Source organism: Python bivittatus, unplaced genomic scaffold, assembly GCF_059951505.1.
Source record: "Python bivittatus isolate LINGU-HERP-01145 unplaced genomic scaffold, Pbiv_v1 ctg000570_np1212, whole genome shotgun sequence".
Lineage (NCBI taxonomy): Eukaryota > Metazoa > Chordata > Lepidosauria > Squamata > Pythonidae > Python > Python bivittatus.
In genome coordinates this window covers 9,467,805-9,488,816 of record NW_028277097.1, presented here as the reverse complement: position 1 = coordinate 9,488,816, position 21,012 = coordinate 9,467,805, and the positions used below count along the sequence as shown (strand labels likewise).

General features: G+C 40.8%; 1 protein-coding gene across 2 annotated transcripts; it reads right to left on the bottom strand.

Moving 5' to 3' along the window:
- Nucleotides 1–146: 146 nt before the first annotated feature.
- On the bottom strand, nucleotides 147–19,920 carry SLC45A2 (solute carrier family 45 member 2). 2 transcript variants are annotated; one of them, XM_088152715.1, is made up of 7 exons: nucleotides 19,310–19,915; nucleotides 16,799–16,975; nucleotides 9,362–9,684; nucleotides 8,430–8,573; nucleotides 6,697–6,820; nucleotides 5,083–5,288; nucleotides 148–1,825 (listed from the first exon to the last, which is right to left on the bottom strand). In XM_088152715.1, the coding sequence occupies exons 1-7, from the start codon at nucleotides 19,659–19,661 to the stop codon at nucleotides 1,595–1,597; spliced, it is 1,557 nt and encodes a 518-aa protein (XP_088008841.1). In that variant the 5' UTR covers nucleotides 19,662–19,915; the 3' UTR covers nucleotides 148–1,594. The 2 variants fall into 2 exon arrangements, with proteins under 2 accessions (XP_088008842.1, XP_088008841.1); XM_088152716.1 differs by lacking the exon at nucleotides 16,799–16,975 and having other exon boundaries at nucleotides 147–1,825; nucleotides 19,310–19,920.
- Between the last annotated feature and the right edge of the window lie 1,092 nt (nucleotides 19,921–21,012).

Sequence of the window (21,012 nt, the reverse complement as noted above, 5' to 3'; positions counted from 1 at the left end):
GAAATACCTAATTCAATGGAATTCCAGCACTACTGTAGAAATTATAAAAGAACTCCAGCCAAGGCAAAACACATCTGTTTACCTTCTTCAAAGTATGGCTTCCCTGTGCTGAATTAGCAACATACAGAACATGAATTTCTGCACACACACAAATGATCGTCACAATTTATTACATTACCCAATTTCCAAACACAATTTCCTCTTTTGGAGCTTCGTGGCCCATAAGTTCTTATAAATGTGTGTGTAGCACATGCTGATAATCTGGGTATCACAGTCCATCAGTAATCTACTATCCAGATTTCAATAATGGTTTAATGTCTACTGATTCCTAAAGTGTTGAACTTGTGCATCATGGATTGATTCAAGAAACTGTTTCTCACATTGTTAAACAAAAGCATCAGTCCAGGACCGTTTAACACACAAATCCTGACCAAAGTCTTATCTGTCATGGTTGAAAGAGCTGTGAATAGAAGTGAAGGGACAATATGGCAACTGTTTTTAAATACCTGAAGGCAAGTCATGAAGAACATGGAATAGACTTCTTTCCTTTCACTCTAGAAGGCAGGACTGGAACCAATGGGTAGAGAGTTCAGGGAATCAGATTGTGCTTAAGCATTTGTACTTCCTTCTTAAATCTCAGCTATCTACATGTGTCGTTTCCAAAATTCAAAGTGGCCATTGATGGCTTGGATTTCTGGGAGTTGGATATTTGGATGCCACCAAGTTTGGGAAGTTGGCTAAAGTTTTGTGATGAGCAATTTGACTGTAGAACAAACTACTTTGAGATTCCTTCATGGAACAGACATTTGGCAAGATGGCCATAGTTGAATTTTGCACTGTGGATTATGCATTGAGCAGCAGGTGAACTTTGGTGAATTTCAAAGTCTTCTCCACCCCTCTAATGATAAGATTACAGGACGTAATGGTCTGTGAGAATGTCTTTGAGGGACAGGAGGAGCAAGCAGCAGCAGCAGCAGACTAGGCAACGGTCAGATAAGAGGCAGCTTAACCCACAGAAGCAATGGGAGTGTGGCAAACATCTCAGAAGGGACCCTCCCTACTTTTGTGAACTGTAAAGGGAGAAGAGGTGTATTTTCAGACTTGCAAGATTCTGTTACTGTAAGCTTACAATAAAGGTAGTATTAATACTCATGGTTGGTGCTTCTTGTCTGGACTACCTCAAAGGGCCAACACACGTCCTCGTGTCCTTTCCTGTATAAAAGAGCTTAACTTGTGTATGAACTCTTGAATTTTTTAAAGTTAAAGCCCATGATTTCTGGGATTTATAGAAAGGAGGAACTAAAGAAAGGCAATTAGCACATCAATGACTTAGAAATTGCTAGTACTTGATTCAGAGATGTAACAGGCATGATTCACTGAGCAGGGATAAAACATTTCAGGTCATAATCCTGATGTGCCCTAAGATTTTTTTGGTGGTGGTTGTTCTCATTTTTTTACAACACAGACACAATGGAAGAAAAAGAATTGTCACAAGAAAAAAAATCAATAGAATGCTATACTTCATTAAGACAGGCGAAGCACACCAATGTTCCTTTTTTTGGTAAGAAAAGGAGCAACCACTCCCATAAATCAACTATTTATTGCTTTCATCAATGTACCGAACAAACAAGGCTACAAAGCAAGAGCCCAGCAGGGCAACAGCCGAGGCAGAGACCACCACCACCACCACACTGCCAGCAGCGCTGACCAGGAGACCCAGGCCCACCCCAACAACGATTTGGGCCAGCTGAACCATACAGGTCAGAGCAGCACAGTCGATGCCCTTTCCTCGGCTGGTGTCTGCAGCTTCGTTGTGGTTCTGACTCTAAAAGCAAACAGAGAAAGATATGAAGCCAAATGAAGCAAAACCATGATTCAGAGCATCCTGCACTAAGCGAATCATTGTCTATTTACTGGTGTCACACAGCTAAAGCACACCGGTGTTAAGACAGCTGGGCATGATCAAGGAACCAAATACTGCATAAATTTCACTAATGTGTATGTAGAAAGATGGAGTATAAATGTAAAAGAAAGAAAGAGAATATGGAAAATATGATAGTGATTCACTCTCGTCAAGTAAAAATGTTCAGATATTAACAGATGCACTTGGTTCACACTACGTTTTTCACTTAGGACCTCTTAGCTTGTCATCTAAGTGAAAATCAGGAGTGAACTGTTTTGCCCAGCAGAAGAAAGTAACTTATTTTGCCCTGAGTCAAGGGTTGGAATAGATTACCTCTGGAGTTCCTTCCAAATCTATGATTGTCAACCTTGTGAGGTAGTCCAAACAAGAAGCACACCCAGAAGGACTAGCTCAAACTTTATTGTAAGGTTACATTAACAGAATCTTGCAAGTCTGAAAGTACCTCTCTCCCCCCTCACTTTTACAGTCTAAGAAAATAGGGAGGGGTCCCTTCTGAGACGTTTACCACACCCCCATTCCTTCTGTGGGCTCAGCTGCCTCTTATCTGATCACTGTCTAGTCTGCTGCTCTTCCTCCTGTCTCCCAAAGTCATTCCCACACACCATTATAATGATTCTGTTCTATTTAGGAATTTTGTGAGGGGGCTGATATTGGAGATCAAGGAAAGAAAATTTTTCTTGATGTAAGATTAAGTATTTTGTTTTTTTTAAAAGCCTAGATTAAATTGTTTTACAATGCTGAAAATAGAAATACGTTTAGTAAATTAATAACTCCATTGTTAAAAAGTGCTGAGTTTTCTTAACTGGGTATCATATACAAATTCATCTAAATGCATATAAATATTAGAGACAACGTTGAAATGTTTCGGGATAAAAATATATGTTTTCCTATTGATCTTTTCTTTTGGGGATAGCTTAGAAAGAACACTTGAAATGAGACTTTCTCATGTAAATATTTAAGAAAGCTTCTCAAAAACATGTTAGAACGGTTTTCAAAATGTCTTTTTCTTTTTACAGTTTTATGAACGTGTTTTTGCACGCTCATGCTCTAAATGTCATACCATATTTAATTGTCATGTACTGATATTTTGAAGCAAATTAGTTTTTACAAAAACTTTTTTTTTTAACATGCAAATAACCTGCTAAATGAAAAGCTAGTTATACTTGGCATTTTTTTTCCCATAAGAAAATGTATATTGCCTCGTTAACAAGGAATGGAGCACTATCTAAACCAAAGGGAGCATGAACTTTCCTCCTGGAATAACATGCCTCCAGATCTTTTGATATATCTATCATTCAGCAGGTGATTTGGAGTCAAATGTTAACCTGTCAACATGTTCCTCCAAGCCAGAACCATCCCTGAGATTAATATTAAACAGAAATTGCATCTTACAAAAATTTTCCTGGAGCTAAGATCCACCGAATGCAGTGGGGAGCAAAGATGCCAAGAATGGAGCAGTTACAGTCTTATCCATACTGAGTAAAGTTCACTCAAAATCAGTGAGAGATTTCTAGTGAGTGTGCACAGGACTGTAACCAAGAGCTTATAAAGTTAGATGCTTACTGGCATTAATCTACAGAATTATTTTTTTGGTTCTCAGAACCTCCATAATGGATATTTTAAATTCTTATTTTACATGGGGAAAAACCAAGCAATCCAATGGGCAGATATCAAAGTTCACAAATAACTCTGCTATTTTCCCATGGGATTAAAGTTTTAATATCTGTGGGACTTGACTGAAGAGTCTTTCAAATAAATTACAGTTCTTATTTAAAATGGATAAAAATTTCTCTGATTGCCATGTTGAGATGCAAGACATTTTAAAATGGTAATGAGTTTGTTAAAATAGGCTTAGCATGTGTAAAGGAGAAAGAGAGATTCTCCACTCTGTCCCTCCAAAACCTAAACACACACACACACAGGCACAAAATATTGGTTCTGGTCATGGCTAGCTTGTATGTTCAACACATGCATAATAGCCAAGTTCACCTAAGACATGGAAGCTCACTGGATGACTTTGGGGCAGGCACTACTTCTCAGTCCATCTCAACCCAAAGGGTTGTTCTTATGAGAAAAAAAAAATAGGAGGAAGGATTGCTACAATACTCCTGAGATGCTGAAAAAAAGGTAGAATATAAATCTAATGAATAAGATTAAGAATTTTAAAAAATTAAGTGAAACTCTGGCTCTCAAAAGATTGCTCACCCTTGCAAGCTCTATGGTTAACATACTCTTGGCCAGAACAATATTTGACACAATGTCATCAGAAAAGCAATCAGCTGCATTTGAGTTCAATGATTTTAGCCACATCAGTGTCCTTAGGAATCTCACAGTCTCATGAGCTGCTTGTTCTCCTCACATCAGAGAGGTTGAGAACATGTTCAGCCCCAGAATCTATAAAGATGTTGCATTCTCTAGTTATCGTGACTCACTTTCGAAATGCCTGAAGATCCAGGCTGCCTGATTCAAGAATTTTAATGAAATGTAAATGAAATAAAGCACTCATCTGAAGATACGCTCCATCCCCTTCTGGGTCTTATCTCGCAGTAATGACATGGAAGTTGATAACAGGGTGAAAACACCTTACAGCAGTGTTTCTCAACCTTGGCAACTTGAAGATGTGTGGACTTCAACTCCCAGAATTCCCCAGCCAGCTTCAGCAGGGAGTTGAAGTCCACACATTGTAAAGTTGTCAAGGTGGAGAAACACTGCATTACAGTATTACATAAATGTAGGGAGAAAATTAGAAACAGTTTGATATTTTGCTTCATGGATTATTTAAAATCCAAAGCAACCCCATTTGCAATGCAATTTAGTAGCATTGTTTTGCAAGAGGCGTCTCTACCTTGGTTTGATCAGACTATCTATGTGCAAAGTGGAAGCAAAGATAATGGAGTGGATCATTGGCGCCCTCCTAATCAGGTCAAGGCCAGGCAAGAGTCCAACCTCATTGATGCCAGGCCTGGGACTCTAAACAACATCTAAAACTGGATTCAAGAGCAGCCATCTTGTTTCTAAGATAGTAGCAGTGCGGAAGAATGTGGACTGGAGTCCTTCCTTTACTTCATGGTTACTCCCCCACTTCCTCCACTTGAAGATGAGATATATGAAGGATTCCACAGCCGATGATAAGACAACAGCCCTCCCTTTGAACTCACCAATTCCTCATTGTGATAATTAGCAACAAGGTTGAATGGTACAGTGTACAGTGTGCTGGACATGACGCCAAACAGAGAGCACAGAGCCAAAGTAGGATGAACCTTGGGAAAGAGTCCAATAAATCCAGTACCCAGTCCAAAGAGTAGGTAACCAACAAAATAGAGTCCTTTTAATCCTACGTAAGGTAGAAGCGCTCTTTGCATATCTGGTGGAGGGAAAAGATTGGGAAAAGAAGTTCAGATGGGAGCCATTTTTCATCTCTGTTGAAGATTAATAAAAAGCTTTTGTTGCTGTCCTTTTTTGTTAATAACAGTTTCCTTTTTTTTAGAAAATAAATTTTCTTATCATTTTATTGAAAGATGTTTCAGTTCAGTGTTTCTCAGCCTTGGCAATTTTAAGAGGCGTGGACTTCAGCTCCCAGAATTCCACAGCCAGCGGCCAAGGTTGGGAAACACTGTTTTAGATTACTTCATTATTTAGTTCAGGCTGTGCAAACTAGGTTGGCCTATTTCAAAATGAACCAGATTATTTATTTCACCTCTGGGAAAGATTTCTATGTAGTTTTGGGGGGTTTTGGAGTTTTGCTGTAGTCAGTATAGTGGACTAGACTGAACATCCCTTTGCCCTAGTATAAGTCAGTTTCAACCTTCCTTTTTGTATTTATACTAAAGAAACTCTGAAGGTCCACAGAGAAATTCCACTTCTGAAACTAGGAGTGTATACATACATCAGTATGTAATTGTTTTTTATTTATTAATCACATTAGGCTGAACGACTCTGGGCAGCATACACATTAAACATGCCCCAAAAATATTTATAAGGTGAAATATATACAAAAATGAAGGATTTTTGTTTAACAAAAAAAATTGCAAAACAGCATGGAAAAAAGGAACAAGTTTCAGCTTTAAAATGTTTAAAAGACACATCTGACTGATTTTTCTACCGCTGTAAGATGTTTCCAGGCATACGTGGATCTCCTATACCAAGGTTTTGGAAGTTCTGCTTCAAGCTGCAGACAAGGAAGAGCTTCGTTTCCAGAGATTTGGATTATTTTGGCAGCTAGGCCCAGATAATCTTCCCATCAGTATCTCACTGTGTGCAATCCCAGGTTGCCACAGAGAATGCAAATGCTACCTACAGCAGAAAAGTAGCTGCTGTAATTTTCTGAGAGACTTATCTAGAGAATCCAGCTATTACACCATGGTGGATAGACAATCAGCAGGAGAACCAGGTCCAGCCAGGGAAACTTGTCCCCTTAGCCAGTCATGGTGGTGGTAGGGAGCTCTCTGGCCAAAGAAAAGGGAGGTGGGTATGACATCCAGCTATTTTTCTCAATCCATCAAAGCATCAGATTCTGGCTGGTGGGAGACTGTCAGCAGGGTTAGGGGCACTCTCATCAGGGCACTTGGTAAACAAACCAGCATATTCAGAGCCTTGCTTTATCCATGTAACTGGGATAAAAAGATACTGATCTACCTAAAGAGTTGCCCCTCAAAAAATCCCTGAGTTAATGAGTGTGAAATGCATTGAATGTTCAAACGCCATATCTATTTAACCCTATATATTTATCTCTTATCTTCAGGAATTTGGGCAAGTTTGTTAGTGGTACTCACAGGAATAAACGGAAGAAGAAATTGCATTGATGCACAGTCCCCAACATCCGATCTCTACGCCCCTTTCATAGGTCAGATAAGCAGTGGAGTTATGAGGGGCATAAGGATCACCATCAAACACAATCTACAGTGCATCAAAAAAAAAAACAGGAGTAAGAAGGGGTTGTGACATGGAACCTACACACCTCATTTCTACAGAAAGTAGAAACCCCAAAGACCAGGATTTGATATACTGATCTAGAAAAGACAGACAATTGGGAATGCAAAACAATGAAAAGATCAGCACAATATATCTGCAGTGGTTTACTGTTGGCATCATCTCGCCTTGTGATGCCTTATGTGGCCAGTCCCTAAGCAACTAACTGCTCAGTATGGAATAAATGGAGTCACTGCCTGCATGAGCTGATTGATGGCATTCGTTATAATGCTGCCATGTTCTCCAAAAAGGCCTTTCAGTAGTCCAAATGGTTGAGCACTGACTCCATCAACTGCAAATCGTGGCAGATTTGTCTGAAGCAGGACTGCTTGCTCCCAGACAAATGTTTTGTAGCTGACTGGGGAACTTCTTATTTTGATTAAAAGAAATGTGGTCAACTGAGTTGACGGAAACTGGAACTCCTCCAAAGAAGCCCACAACGACCCAGCCTGATTAGCTTTCAGGATATATCATAAGGTTATTTATATGTCTTAGATTTTCTCATTGTTAAAAGAAAATCTAAGTGAGAAATCTTGTGCACGCCTGGAATGAATCTCACTGAAATCAGCATAACATTCTTCTGAGTAAATATGCATTACCTCATGTCTTTGTTCATTTGAAGTTAATCGTTTTAGTGGTTTGTAGATATCTGTCCTCTGCACCCTCTAACCAACCTTGGTTGATCACAACAAGGTAAACAGGACTGACTGGTTCCTACTTAGAATGGAGATCCCTAGGAAAATTCCAGAGCTGTAAGCTAGACTAGAAAGTTGAATAAAGATGAAGACAGCTGTCCCAGAAGAAGACAGTTGCAAACTACTTCTATATTTTCCCCAAGCAAATTACATGAATGTATCCATGAAGTCACCTGGAGTCAAGCTTGATTCAAAGGAGATGTTATCTTTACTGATGGAAAGCAGAGGAGGGCAAATTGTGCCTTTTCAGTCCATCTCTCCACTTTATTCTAAACATTTAAGTGGAACTCAGTGTGCTTGGAAGCTCCAGAGAATCATCGTTTTAAATACTGACATTTCATATTTTGGAGAATATGGAAGATAAAAAAGCAACGGTTTTCAAATAAAATGCAGAATGAAATCCTCAGCTACCCAGCCTACCAAGATCTATAAAAAAGCCTGAAGGCATCTATTACTCTGGGATCTCTCATTGAACTATCTGAGATGTTAATGAATAATTCTGAGTGTTGCCAGCAAAGATAACAATATCCTCTGTACATGAAGAGCCATAGCCTATTCCTAGGCTGATTCATTTAGAAAAACAGGCTGGGGAGACATTTGTTATACTGTAGATCAGTGTTTCTCAACCTCGACAACTTTAAGATGAGTGGACTTCAACTCCCAGAATTCCCCAGCCAGCCATGCTGGCTGGGGAATTCTGGGAGTTGAAGTCCACTCATCTTAAAGTTGCTAAGGTTGAGAAACTGCTGTAGATACTTTAACTGGATTCCCGCACTGAGCACAGGGTTGGCTCAGAGGCCTATCGAGAGCGTTCTAGCTCCACAACTCTTTGATCTCTTTACCTGTCCCATAAAATCGGTGAAGAAGAGCATGTTGGAAAGGAAAGCTGTCCATCCAATCAGATGACTCAGACATAACCAGCGGTAGTGAGATGGCATGCTTAGAAGGGCTTTTAGGAGAGACTTAATGGTCATCTGTCTCTGAACCTGGAAGGGGAAAAAACATGAATAAAGCCTCATATTTTACGAATGACCAGAGATATGACAGCTGCGGTCCAAACATCTGGAAGATCTATCTTTGATCTAAAATATTTTATTGATTGATTGATTGATTGATTTGTTAAATGTTTATGCCGCCCATCTCCCAATTAAAGTAAAACCCACAGACAGTTAAAAAATAAATACCCCATTAATTAATTAATTAATTAATTAGTCAGGCTACAAAAACAAACCCTGTACATAAATACCTGACATATTTCTGTCAATCAGACACATACAGAGAGAGAAAGAGAAACATTTCTCATGTTTTCAAGATTGTGTAGCAAGCACAAACTTTTCATGTATACAAGATACTAGTAACTTGGAGTATCCATGGGGAACATTTAGGCAAAACCAACAAAAATCCCTTTGAAGACTAATAGCCTAAGCTTGGGGAGAATGAATCCGTGTTGTCAAAGATAAAACTGAGCTGCGGATCCATTCCATTCAGATAAATAGATTAAATCTCACCCCAGTTGTTTTCTATAGTTCTTTGTGATGACATTTTCTGAATTGTGCGCAAAGTTTAGAAAAGGAATAATTCATGACAGTTGCTTATTTATTTATTGGATTTATTTGTGTACCACCCATTTCCAAAGATTCCATTCCAGACTCAGGTTTTTTTATTTTGGACCACGTGACATGAACCAGACCACTTTCCATGAGATGGGAGATTGCAGGATCTCCAGTTCAATGATTAAAATAAAACCAATTGGAAACATAAAAAGGACTGTTACCTGAATGTCTGATTTTATGGTGAGTTTCTGCTGCTGAGGTGAAATCTGTATTTCATTGTATTCACTGTTATAATGTTCATCCTTGTCACTTCCCATGGCCCCGTATTGACCAGGCTTAGAGTTTTTCACCAGGGCTTCAGACTCTGCACTGACGTGGGCAAGAGGCCTTTCAGGAAAGCTGCACAAATGCACAGCAAGACAGAGCAGGAACACAACAGCAGCAAAACAGAACATCACATGGAATTCCGACCTGAAGTATTTTCCCAAAATGGTGGTTCCCCAATCAATGGCCCCTGTCAGGTATCCAAGAGCCCCTCCAAGACCTACAAAAGAAAAAAAGAAAAAGGCTATTCATATTAGCATAGACAGTGTGAATCCATTTGATGCTAAGATGTCAGATTACTGCCACAGTCAAGTCCGTTTGGCAAATGTTGGTGTTGAGTCTATGGCTGTTTCCTGTCTATTTCATCACAGAGCATTCAAACTTTATTATACGCTATATGGATTGATTGAAAATGTGCCATCAAGTCTGTGTCAACTGTTAGCAACCACGGAGATAGATTTTCTGCATGATGAATGATGTCCTATAATAATACATTAAAACATGCAGCTAGCAAAACTAAACTTTTGAGGTTTCTATAGTTCTTGTGGGCAGATGAACTGAAATACCTTATCATTTAGGCCACTGTCACTAGAAATCAGCTCCTCTGGAGGGCCCAGTGAGATGAGTCTGGGGCGAGGGCGGGTGCAGACGAGAGACAGCCGTGCAGCATTACAACCAGAGGCAAGTGAATCTACTGAGACAGGCCATTTGTTCAACCCTGATTAGCTCTAACAAGGTCTAGGCCAGAGGCTAAGTCCATTAGTAGGTGCTTTTTAAACTAGGGGTGTTGTGACTAAACCTAAAGACTTCTGCTTACAGATGTCTGTAATGTATTTGCTTTGTTAAATTTATATCCTGCCTTTCCTCTACAGCAGGGTTTCTCAACCTCAGCAACTTTAAGATCTGTGGACTTCAACTCCCAGAATTCCCTAGCCAGACAGGGGAATTCTGGGAGTTCCCCAGCTGGCTGGGGAATTCTGGGAGTTGAAGTCCACACATCTTAAAGTTGCCAAGGCTGAGAAACACTGGTCTGGAAGGTGGAGAGGGCAGGCACTGTACTACCTCCTCCAATTTTATTCCCTCAGCAAGGACATTAACAAACACTTGCCATTTAACCCACCAGCAGCGGATACCGTTTGGGAGCACATGTATGAATGCAGTCCATAGTCTGGTAATGGGGGGGGGGGTTGCTTTTAACAGTAGTGACACTCAGATTCTGGGAAAGTACAGTTGGCTTCTGTTATGGAGATCTGCAGGCAGAACGAAGGGCAACGATACTTTATTTTAAATCCTAGAATTGGGACTAGAGTAGCACAGGCGTCTCTCTCTCTCTCTCTCTCTCTCTTTCCTGATACAGGTTTTTGTGCATTTCTTATACATAGGTAACCTTACAAACAAAGGAGAAGAAATCATAAAAACAATGCGGGAGGTAACATTCACAGTACTGACTGAGATCTAGGCACTTAACAAAAGGCTTGAGTGTGAGCAGGAAGACTTTTCAGTAAGACATACTTGTGATAAACCTCAGCCTTACTTGAGCTCCAGCTGAGAAACACAATCTCTTTAGTGATGGGGGAAAGATCTAGTAATGCTGAGGGTGCCTTGGAATAACGATGGAAAAGCAGGGAGGGAAAATTCACGGGTGGAGGAACAGGGAGGAAAATATGGAGCTAGGGTTGTCCTTTTCTAAAATCTTGTTGAACCAAGCAAGGGAAATGAGAAGAGGCTTTTTTCTTAAAGCTACAGTGACATAAAAGTAACTACATCAACAGAGAAAAGATAGAGGAATATAAAATCTTTGCAACACTTCCTAGCACAAGGCGTAGGAAGATAAGTATTGTCCCAGGACCAAAATATTACCAAGCATATATCTTGCATGGGTTAAGTAGGTGTATGTGTTTAGAGTTTTTAAAGGGTTTTTAATTACTCTACAACTAAATGTTTTATTCATTAATTCATTAATTCATTCATCATATTTATATGGCCGCCCATATTCCAAAAAAATGTGCCTCTGGATGGCATACAATAAAAGCCGTGAAACAGTGATATAAGAAGCAATCCACAAATCCAAAGAATTAAAAATTGTTATTAAAAGGCAAAGAGAGAACAGCAGATATTAACAGACATGGAGCCACTTCAGCAACTCACCGGTCCCTTTGGGGCCCCCAGGTCTGACGGCATAACCAAGTTTTGAAGGACTTCTGGAAAATCAAGGGAGGGAGCCAGCCTTACCTCGAGGGGAGGATGTTCCATAAGGTGGGCGCCAAGGCAGAAAAGACACATCTCCTGGGTCCCGCCAAATGTAGTATTTTGGCAGACAGGACCCACAGCATACTCTTCTGCCAGATCTAATGGGATGGGCAGATCTCACTGGGGAGAGGCAGTCTCTCGGACAATCTGGCCCCATGCCATGAAGGGCTTTAAAGGTCAGCACCAGCACCTTGAATTGGACCCAGAGGCAAGCTGGTAACTAATACAGATTGTGGAGCAGAGGTGTGATGTGTGCCATTCTAGAGGCACACATAATTGCCCAAATTGCTGCATTTTGCACCAGCTGAAGCTTTCGGATACTCATCAAGGGCAGCCCCATGTAGAGTGCATTACAGTAGTCCATTTGGGAGGTGATTAGGTTGTGAATGACCACGAGCAGAGCCTCCCGATCTAGGAACGGGTGCAACTGGTACACAACACAAAGCTGCGCAGAGGCCCTCCTAGCCACAACTGCCACCTGCTCTTCAAGCAGGAGTTGCGAGTCTAGAATAACCCCCAAGTTATGCAGCAGGTCTATTTGGGGCAGTGCCACCCCATCCAGCACCAAAGATGGCTTAGTCGTGGAATTGGCAGGCCCCAAAAACCAGAGCCACTCACTCTTGCCAGAATTCAGCTGAAGCCTGTTGTTTCCCATCCAGACCCTCACAGCCTCCAGGCACCAAGATAAGATGTTCACAGCATCGCTTAATTCGACAGGGGCAGAGATGCATGATTGGGTATCATCAGCATACTGATGATACCTTACCCCATGGTGACGGATGAGCTCACCCAATGGCTTCATGTAGGTGTTGAATAGGAGCAGAGAGAGCATCGAACCCTATGGTACCCCACATGGTAGGGGCCAAGGGTGGGATCTCTCTCCCCCCTACAATCACATCCAACTGGTATCAACCCTGAAGAAAGGAGACAAACCAGCTCAATACAGTGCCACCCACCCCAATCCCCGGAGCTGATCCAGAAAGATACCATGGTCGATGGTATCAAGAGCCACTGAGAGGTCAAGCAGAGCAAGGACAGATGCACAGCCTCCATCCCACCCTCACCAGAGATCATCCAAAAGCATGACCAATGCCATTTCTGTCCCATACTGGGGCCTGAATCCTGACTGAAAGTGATCCAGGTTATCCAGATAATAAATGTTGCATGTTTATTATTGTTTCTTACTGTATTGTTGTTTCCTATTACTATGCTTTTATGATATATTCATTAAACAAATAACCACAGAAACATCAATAGCAGTGACAATATCGTTTAAGGGATGTGTGAGTGTGGGTGTGTGCGCCTTTGATTCCTGGCAACTGCCTGGACTAGTCCCTGCAGTTTTCTTGGCAAGTTTTTCAGAAGTGGTTTGCCATTGCCTCCTTCCTAGGGCTGAGAGAGAGTGACTGGCCCAAGGTCACCCAGCTGGCTGTGTGCCTAAGGTGGGACTAGAACTCACAGTCCTTAATCACTACACCACACTGGCTCTCATGCTTTTATGATATATAAAATCAGGCTAATAGACATGTTTTGATAAATGTTTTGACTCCCTACCATGACTGGAAACTGCCAACTGGACAGAAATCTTAACTGGTGGGTATTGGCCCAGGACTAATGTCACTTGCAGTACCAAGGAAGTAAAAGTAGCATCAGTGTGATGATAAGAGCAACTAGTAGTATCAAAAAAGCAAACTCTGCAATGCATTGACCAGCAAAGTCCAGCTTCTGTTGCAAACCTAACTTCAAATCAATGCTCAACTGAGCTATAGGGGGTTAGTTTGAAACCTGGAGTGGTGGTAGATAGGTATGACAATGTTTCCTCTGGGATTGAAAAATGAATTTCAATAACCTTACCTAAAATAAGAATAAAAATATATTCTTACATCCCCATAGGCAGGAAGCTTTAGGAAACAAGAACTACAATATGCTTGTAGTTACTCAAGCACCATGAAGGAAATGAATCCATAATCATTAACATCATATGACTCAAGCTTGTCTCATTAGAACCCATAAATATAATCTTTGCTATCAATGTATTTTTGTGTGAGTGAGCAAACTACCCACATTTTATAGTTTGCTGGAAAGGTCAAATTCATATAATGTGATTTTGAAATAATTCTTGAGTATTGGGTTGCCATTGGGGCAGCAATGTGGCCTAATTTGTTCTTTGTTTCAGAGTGATGAATTTGACAACTTTGCAGATCACATAGTGTTCTTTTCTATCCCATAAGACAATGAAAGGGAAATGTATGGATTTCCAGAGGTTCTCAAGCTGCATCTCCCAGGATCCCTGGTACCGTGAAGAATTGTTCAATCACATTTAAAAGGTTTTTAAAGCATCACTCAAGGTTAGTCTGAAATGATCAGTCTTAGAACACACAATCTGCTCTATTGAAAGAGGGGAAAGACTCTCACTGAGAAGGGAGAGGACAGAGAAGGAATGAAAAAATACTTTAAGTTGGGAAGAGCAGTACCTTTTTAATAGTTCATTGGGTCATGATTGGGGAAGTGCTTTCAGCATTTAATTCACTAATAGCTGCCCATGTCAAGATGCACGTGAAGAAAGTCCCTGCCTATTTCAGAAAGGGCTGTTCCCCATGATAGACTTAAGCCACTTGTCTCTTGTGGGTGGAAATGAAGAAGCTTAAGAAATTGCTGTCCAGACTTCACTTTGTTCAACTCTGGAAATGATAGTGGCTAGGTGTTTTGCCAAATAGCATGACATCCAGTTGGTGGATTCCCTTGCTGTACTCCTCCAACCTGGGCCAGAAAAACAAGTACCAATTCTGGGTCTTTGAGGCCCTGTGGTTTCCATTTGTAGGAGCCTCTTTCTATTGGCTCCCTCTTGTACTTGATACCTTCCTGTCTGGCCCATCTGCCTTTAGAATTGTTGGTGGGAGAAGACACCATAGTTCTATCATTCTTCCAGTCAGTGAGCTAGAAGTTCCACTGCTCTGTTTCAAGTCCAGCCTTTTATCCCAGTGAAACAAAGAAAAAAGAAAGAAACATAGGCTTATTATTGCAATGGTCTACCACTGAAGCAAAAAAAAATACAAAAGCAGACGTTCATGGTCCATTGTGACAAATCCCTTCAGAAGGAGAGGCCATCTAGGATGAAATGGCCATACAGGCCAGCAACAAGTGACCAGAGGTGACCCCAGTGCACAGGCAATAGCCAACTGGAGAAAAGGCATTTGCCTACAATGAAATGAAGTACAGCAGGCCAACCACATAATATCCCTTGTGCCAATAGAAGTTGGAAAACACTACTTTTGATGCAAAGCAGGAAAAAATGGGCAGGAGTGGCCTTCATGCTGAAGATGTTATGCATTCTTGTCCTTGAGAAACAGTGAGTGGACTGTTCTTGTGCTTGGGCAAGTAGTTATAGAGGAGCCCCTGAACAAAGAAGGTTAAAGAGTGACACACTGTTTAAAAAGGACTTTGATAAGCTGGAGCAAGGCTAGAGAAGAGCTACCAAGGTGGTGAAAGGACTGAAAACCAAATTCTATTAGGAATGGTTAAAAGACCTAGGTATGTTTAGCTTGCAGAAGAGAAGAGGATAAAGAAATGCTTTATATGAAGCAACTATATCTTAGAGATATAGTCCAGAGCAGTGTTTCTCAACCTTGGCAACTTCAAGATATGTAGACTTCAACTCCCAGAATTCCCCAGCCAGCCATGGGTGGGAAGAAAGGTGATGACTGAGTAAGAGTTGGATTTTAAGGAAAGGATACACAAACTCATAGATGCACTTTGATCAGGTTCACATATTGCACTAAATTACAAGGTAATTCGTTGGCAAGTTACAAGCCATTATGGCTTGTAAACTATAGATTTAGGGCTTAGCATGAATTGTAAACCAAGCCACTTTTGAATTAGAAAAACATAGTGAAATGAAAGGCATCTTAGCATGATGTATGAACCAAGTCTGTATGGCATCTAGATGTAATAGAAAGAACTCAATTCTAATCTGTTGTATTGTTCTATGGGAGCTACTTTGGAGGTACTTTAACGTCAAAAGATAGAATAGAAGTAAATCAATTAAACAAAACCAGCAAAAAGGCTACACCAAGTTGATATTTCTTTTGTCTGAGGAGTGATAACAATAGGAGTATGAAGGGTATACTTTTAAAAACAGATTTAAATAATCTGCCTTCCCAAAATTCAAAAACACCAGATTAGGAAACACTGATACAATTGTGTGTGTGTGTGTGTGTTTTAAAGTCTGTATTGGACTACAATAATAATAATAATAATAATAATAATAATAATAATAATAATAATAATAGCAGCAGCAATGTACATTAAAAAACGGTGGCACCTCAATCACTTTGTTGGAGTTGCGGTCTTGACTTTTTGCCTACAACCTGTGAACACTCCTGCTTCTAAGAAAGACTTAGCAGCATCAAGCTAGAGTTGGCTGACCTCAAAAAGTTAAGAAAGATTAGATCTGTTTAGTAATTGGATGGAAGACCACTCAAAAATATTAGGGCTGTAGAGTGGACTGGGAAGGAAAAAAAAGCATCTGCTAGAAGAAAGCTGTAGCAAACTACTTTGATATTGTTGTGAAGAAAACAATGCTTTCATGTCCATAGGGTCATCATAAGTTGAGCCTGGCCTACAGGAGACTTTACTTGTACTGAGATTTAAATACATAGCACAATCTTCATCTCCTTGACTCCTATTGAGTTCTGTGAGGTTTATTGCCCTAGGACTACAACTCTAATTTTAAAAACAAATGAAAAACCTTCAGTGTTGAATCTTTTCCAGCTTTATAATAAACCAAGGAGCCAAGGCCCTCCAGATGATTTTAAAAAGACCCCCAAAAAACCAGGACCCCTAGGATATTCCAGACATAGAAAGAATTGTGAGATTGGTATTCAGTGTTCATCTTGGAAGCATTTTTTTTTTCCTTCCACCAGCTCCAGGGATCACAAGATTACTTTTCTAAACAATGCTTGCAACTGATGCTCTGTATCAGATGACCAACTCAGTCCCAGACCTTAAGTGTGGGAAGGAAAAGGCATTGGCCAACTTCTGCATTTCCAGAGGAGTGAAAAAAGGGGTTATTATCTTGGGTTTACCTGTCAGGAGCGCGTGATAATGGAGCCCCTTCTGCTTGTCCTGGTGAGTGCAGGCATCAAATAAATATGCCTTGATGGGACCATCAATAAAATCAGCAGCAAAATCAAACAGCACAACTCCCAGCATGGTAATAATTATAGCCCACATCTTCCAAGTGCCTCGATCAGCCACCAGAACTGGAAGAGAAAACATCTGGCTTGTTGATAGTTATTTCTTATACCAACGTTCCCCAGCTGGCTGAGGTTCAATTGACCCAGTGGGGGAAGTACTTTTGCAGCAAATAAATGCTTTTAAGTGCATGTAATTCAACTGGCACACCTAATGTTTAATCATGTGCACCATTACTAGGTTAAATCATGCATACTGTTACTAGAGTTCCTATCTGAATACTAACAGCATTATTCTCCCTGATTAAACTATGTGCTGGTTACAGCAGTGTTTCTTAGCCTTGTCAGCTTTCAGATGTGTGGACCTCAACTCCCAGAATTCCCCAGACAAGCTTTCAGATGTGTGGACTTCAACTCCCAGAATTCCCCAGCCAGCCTTGCTGGCTGGGGAATTCTGGGAATTGAAGTCCACACATCTGAAAGCTGACAAGGTTGAGAAACATTGGGTTACAGAAACAGACTTCACTGAGCCATTGTTCACAAATTACTGTAGTGGTTAAAGTTTGAACCCGGATCAAGGGGATTTTGGTTCAAGTCCTCATTCAGCCAAGGAGCTCACAAGAAGCCTCTGGGCCAATCACACTTCCTCAACCCAGCCTTTTTGACAGTATTATTGCAGGGATAAAATTAGGGGAGATCACCCTGTAGAGTGCCTATAGCTTCCTGGGCAGTTTACAAATTGTTAAAAAACATTAATACAAGAAAACAACACAAAACAAAAAAGAACAAAGTTGGCAGAGATAATAATCCCAGATGGGAACAAAGAAGAGAGAGAGAGAGAGAGAGAGAGAGAATATGAGAATGAATGATTAGAAAATAAATATTTACAGGGGAAAGACTTTGTATTAATGACTATCAAGAACCAAATCAGAGTGCTGAACCCTATGCTCACACACTCTTTCATTTCTTATGTTGGTTGCTTCAGCAAGATGTCAGTATGAGAAGATGGATGGAAACAGAGACAAGTCATAGATTCAAAGAAATTGAATATTTTCCAATACCTCTTCCCTTATTGAAAGAAAGCCACTCTCTCCCCTACACACACTGTAAGGAAATGAATCTTCAGCTATTAGCCCAGGCTATTGTAAAATGGGCTTACCTGATCCAGGACATCATATGAGGCATTTTTCATAATAGCTTTGAGACACTGAATTGGCTTGAAATTGCCTCAGATGGGTTGGTCATTCCATTAGTTGACCTTTTGTTTACTAGCCCATTACTTACTTGCACACCAGCAGAAACCACCTTCTGTAATATTGGGTAGCACATTCATATTAAGTCCAGCCAGGACACTCCATCATTGCCTTCTCTAGTGAAATGAAGGACTCATTCAGGTGCAGTTTTGATGCCCTGGCTCCCTGGTTTTTTTAATCCTGCTCCCCCCCCCAACTTTGGAGTGGCACATCTGGATGGAGAGGAGCAGGGGGTGTTCCTAATCTTGATAATATAAAACAATGGTGTTGGTTCCCCCACTTCTCCTTTATGCAGATCAATATACTGTCATCAAACCCTTTTGGGGGACCACTATGTAAGTCATGTACCATGACAGCGTGAATCTCCCATGTTGACTACAGTGGGGCCAAATTAAAGGAAAAACTAAAGAAAAAAACGAAAACATTTTAAATGGCCAATCACTACCATCTCACAAAATCCTGGGCCCAAATGCCAGAATGGGCAATCTTGAGAGATTTCAGCCATGATTAATGCACTTTTATTTAGTGTCCACAGCTCAAAGATGCAATACTCCTGTGGATCAGAGATTGAGAACTACTGGTCAACAATACAGCCAATAAGCTTTCTATTGTACCTGCCTCCTCCACTGTAATTCCTAAACTGTTCTAGTTTACCAGGATGTTGCAAGTATTATTTGAGTTAATCAACTTGCAACACTCTGTGCCCTTAAGTAACGAAACAGTCTGGCTTTTCCTGCTAATACCAAGCCTCCATATAGGAAGCCATTAAGTAATCTGTATAATCCACCTTTGAGGCGTAAATTAAACAATGGGATTGAGATGGGGTTGAAAAACCCTTTAGTTTTTAGCCCCTCTTCTTTGTTCTGGAACTTCTTCGGTCATATTTATCTACACATATATTAAAGAGAATGCTAACAGTATTCCTGCCAAACTAGCTTCAGGTTTTAATCCGGCCCTTTCCAGTCTGAGATTGAACTTGATTTTTTTCTTGTTTTTATTTACAAAGTCTGTTTTGTTACGCCTTGCCAACTAATCTATTGCAGATACACAACTAAATATATGCAACTACTTAAGAAGGTTCACGTTTTCCAATCCCTCCCTTCCACGCCCAGGTTGGTTTTCCCAGATCAGCAACAGGTTGTGTACTCACCTGAGATGACGGTATCTCCATTGAGGTACAAAGCCATCCCCAGGAGCATCAGAATGCCAAAGGTCAAGATAAAAGGTCTTCGTTTGCCCCACCTAGAAGTGCAGTGGTCGCTGGCTGAACCCACCACCGGCTGCAGCAGGAAACCCAGGATGGGGCTGATGAGCCATACAAAGCTATAAAGGCTTTTGGGGAGCCCCACAGTGAGCAACACAGGAGTGACAAAGGCAGCTTCAACCGCGTAGCAGAATTCCCGGCCAAACATGATCATGCTGTGCATAACCAACTGCCCTGTTCTCTTCTTGGAGGGCTCCCCTGCCTCAAAGGGATCTCCCCCAGCTAAGGACTCCAACATGGTTTCTTCTTTTCCACTGATGGGTTCCACTCTGGCAAGGCCTGAATCGTGGGAGTGCAGGATCTTGACTATTATCCTGCTTGGTTAGAGTCATTGGGCTGGTATCGAGGAGGCTGTTCCATCGGGCATAAATCCTGGGTCAGGGTGCAGCAAAGGAAAGAGCATGCATATTTCCCATAGCTCTGGAATCACAAGTTACAGAGAGGGGGCGTGGAAGGGGAAATGCGCCTGCATCTCTAAAAGAAGATTAGCACAGTTAGAGCCCCTGGCTGGAAAGCACCCAGCTCTTTATCATGGAGGATTATTGCCAAGATGAAAAAAAAGTGTATCACATGTCTATAATCTTCACATGGCAGGGCTCAAAGTTAGTTTGAAGGCATGTTTATTTTTATGCCAGAAAATAGATTAATAGGCTGCTTCTTCTGATACAGCAAGTAGTCAGGATGCTAATGTAGCTGTCAATGCTGTCAATAGGAAAAGAAAAAAATCTCTTCTATGCCTCTCTTTTAGATAATAAAGTGCCAGGCAACCTTCCTGGGGGGAAAAACATAGCATGAGATCTACTAGTCTTCCAGGGGGCAGATGGTCCTGTTTTAATGCTCAGGTTTTGCTTCCTTGTGTTGCAATGGTCTATGAATGTTTGAGACGGTTTTCTTGGATGGAGAGGAAGAGAAAGCTTCGTTCAGCTTACAATTATATTAAATCTGTTTGGACTGATGACACTCCAAGTCTACGTGGCTTATTCATGTTTAACCATCACAAAGAGTTGAAAATAAGTGGTCTACAAATCAGAACAACAGGATCTCTAGCTAGAAACTTTATTTAAAATACGAAGGAGAAGACCACACTCAAGACTGAGTTAGAATTGGACCTGAATCTGAATGATCTACCAAGTCTTTTCCCTGGACTTGGGCCAAATCTCCATCATAAAACCTCAATGTCTCACCTGAAACCTCAGCTTCTCAACTGAGTATCAAATTACTCTATAAAGGCTATGAGGTTCAATACAACAAGGGCTGCAAGACACTCTGCAGATTAAGACTATGGTTCTGTGCACAATTACTTGGGGGAATGTCCCACAGAATTTGAAACAAATGCGTGCTCAAATTAGAGACAAGGTTGCCCAAAATTGAGATGCAGGCTTGATCATTAGCTATTGTCTGCATAGTTTTTTCCAACAGGTTTATTGCCTTTAGTTTTTGTAGACAATTATTCTTCAAACTGGAAAGCTGCAGCAGAAGAAAAACTTGTATGTAAGATGCCAGATGCATTTTTAATATCTCTGGGATGCGAACAGGTCAAATGAACATTCTCTCAAAGATTAAATAATGGAGAGCATCAAACTGAAATC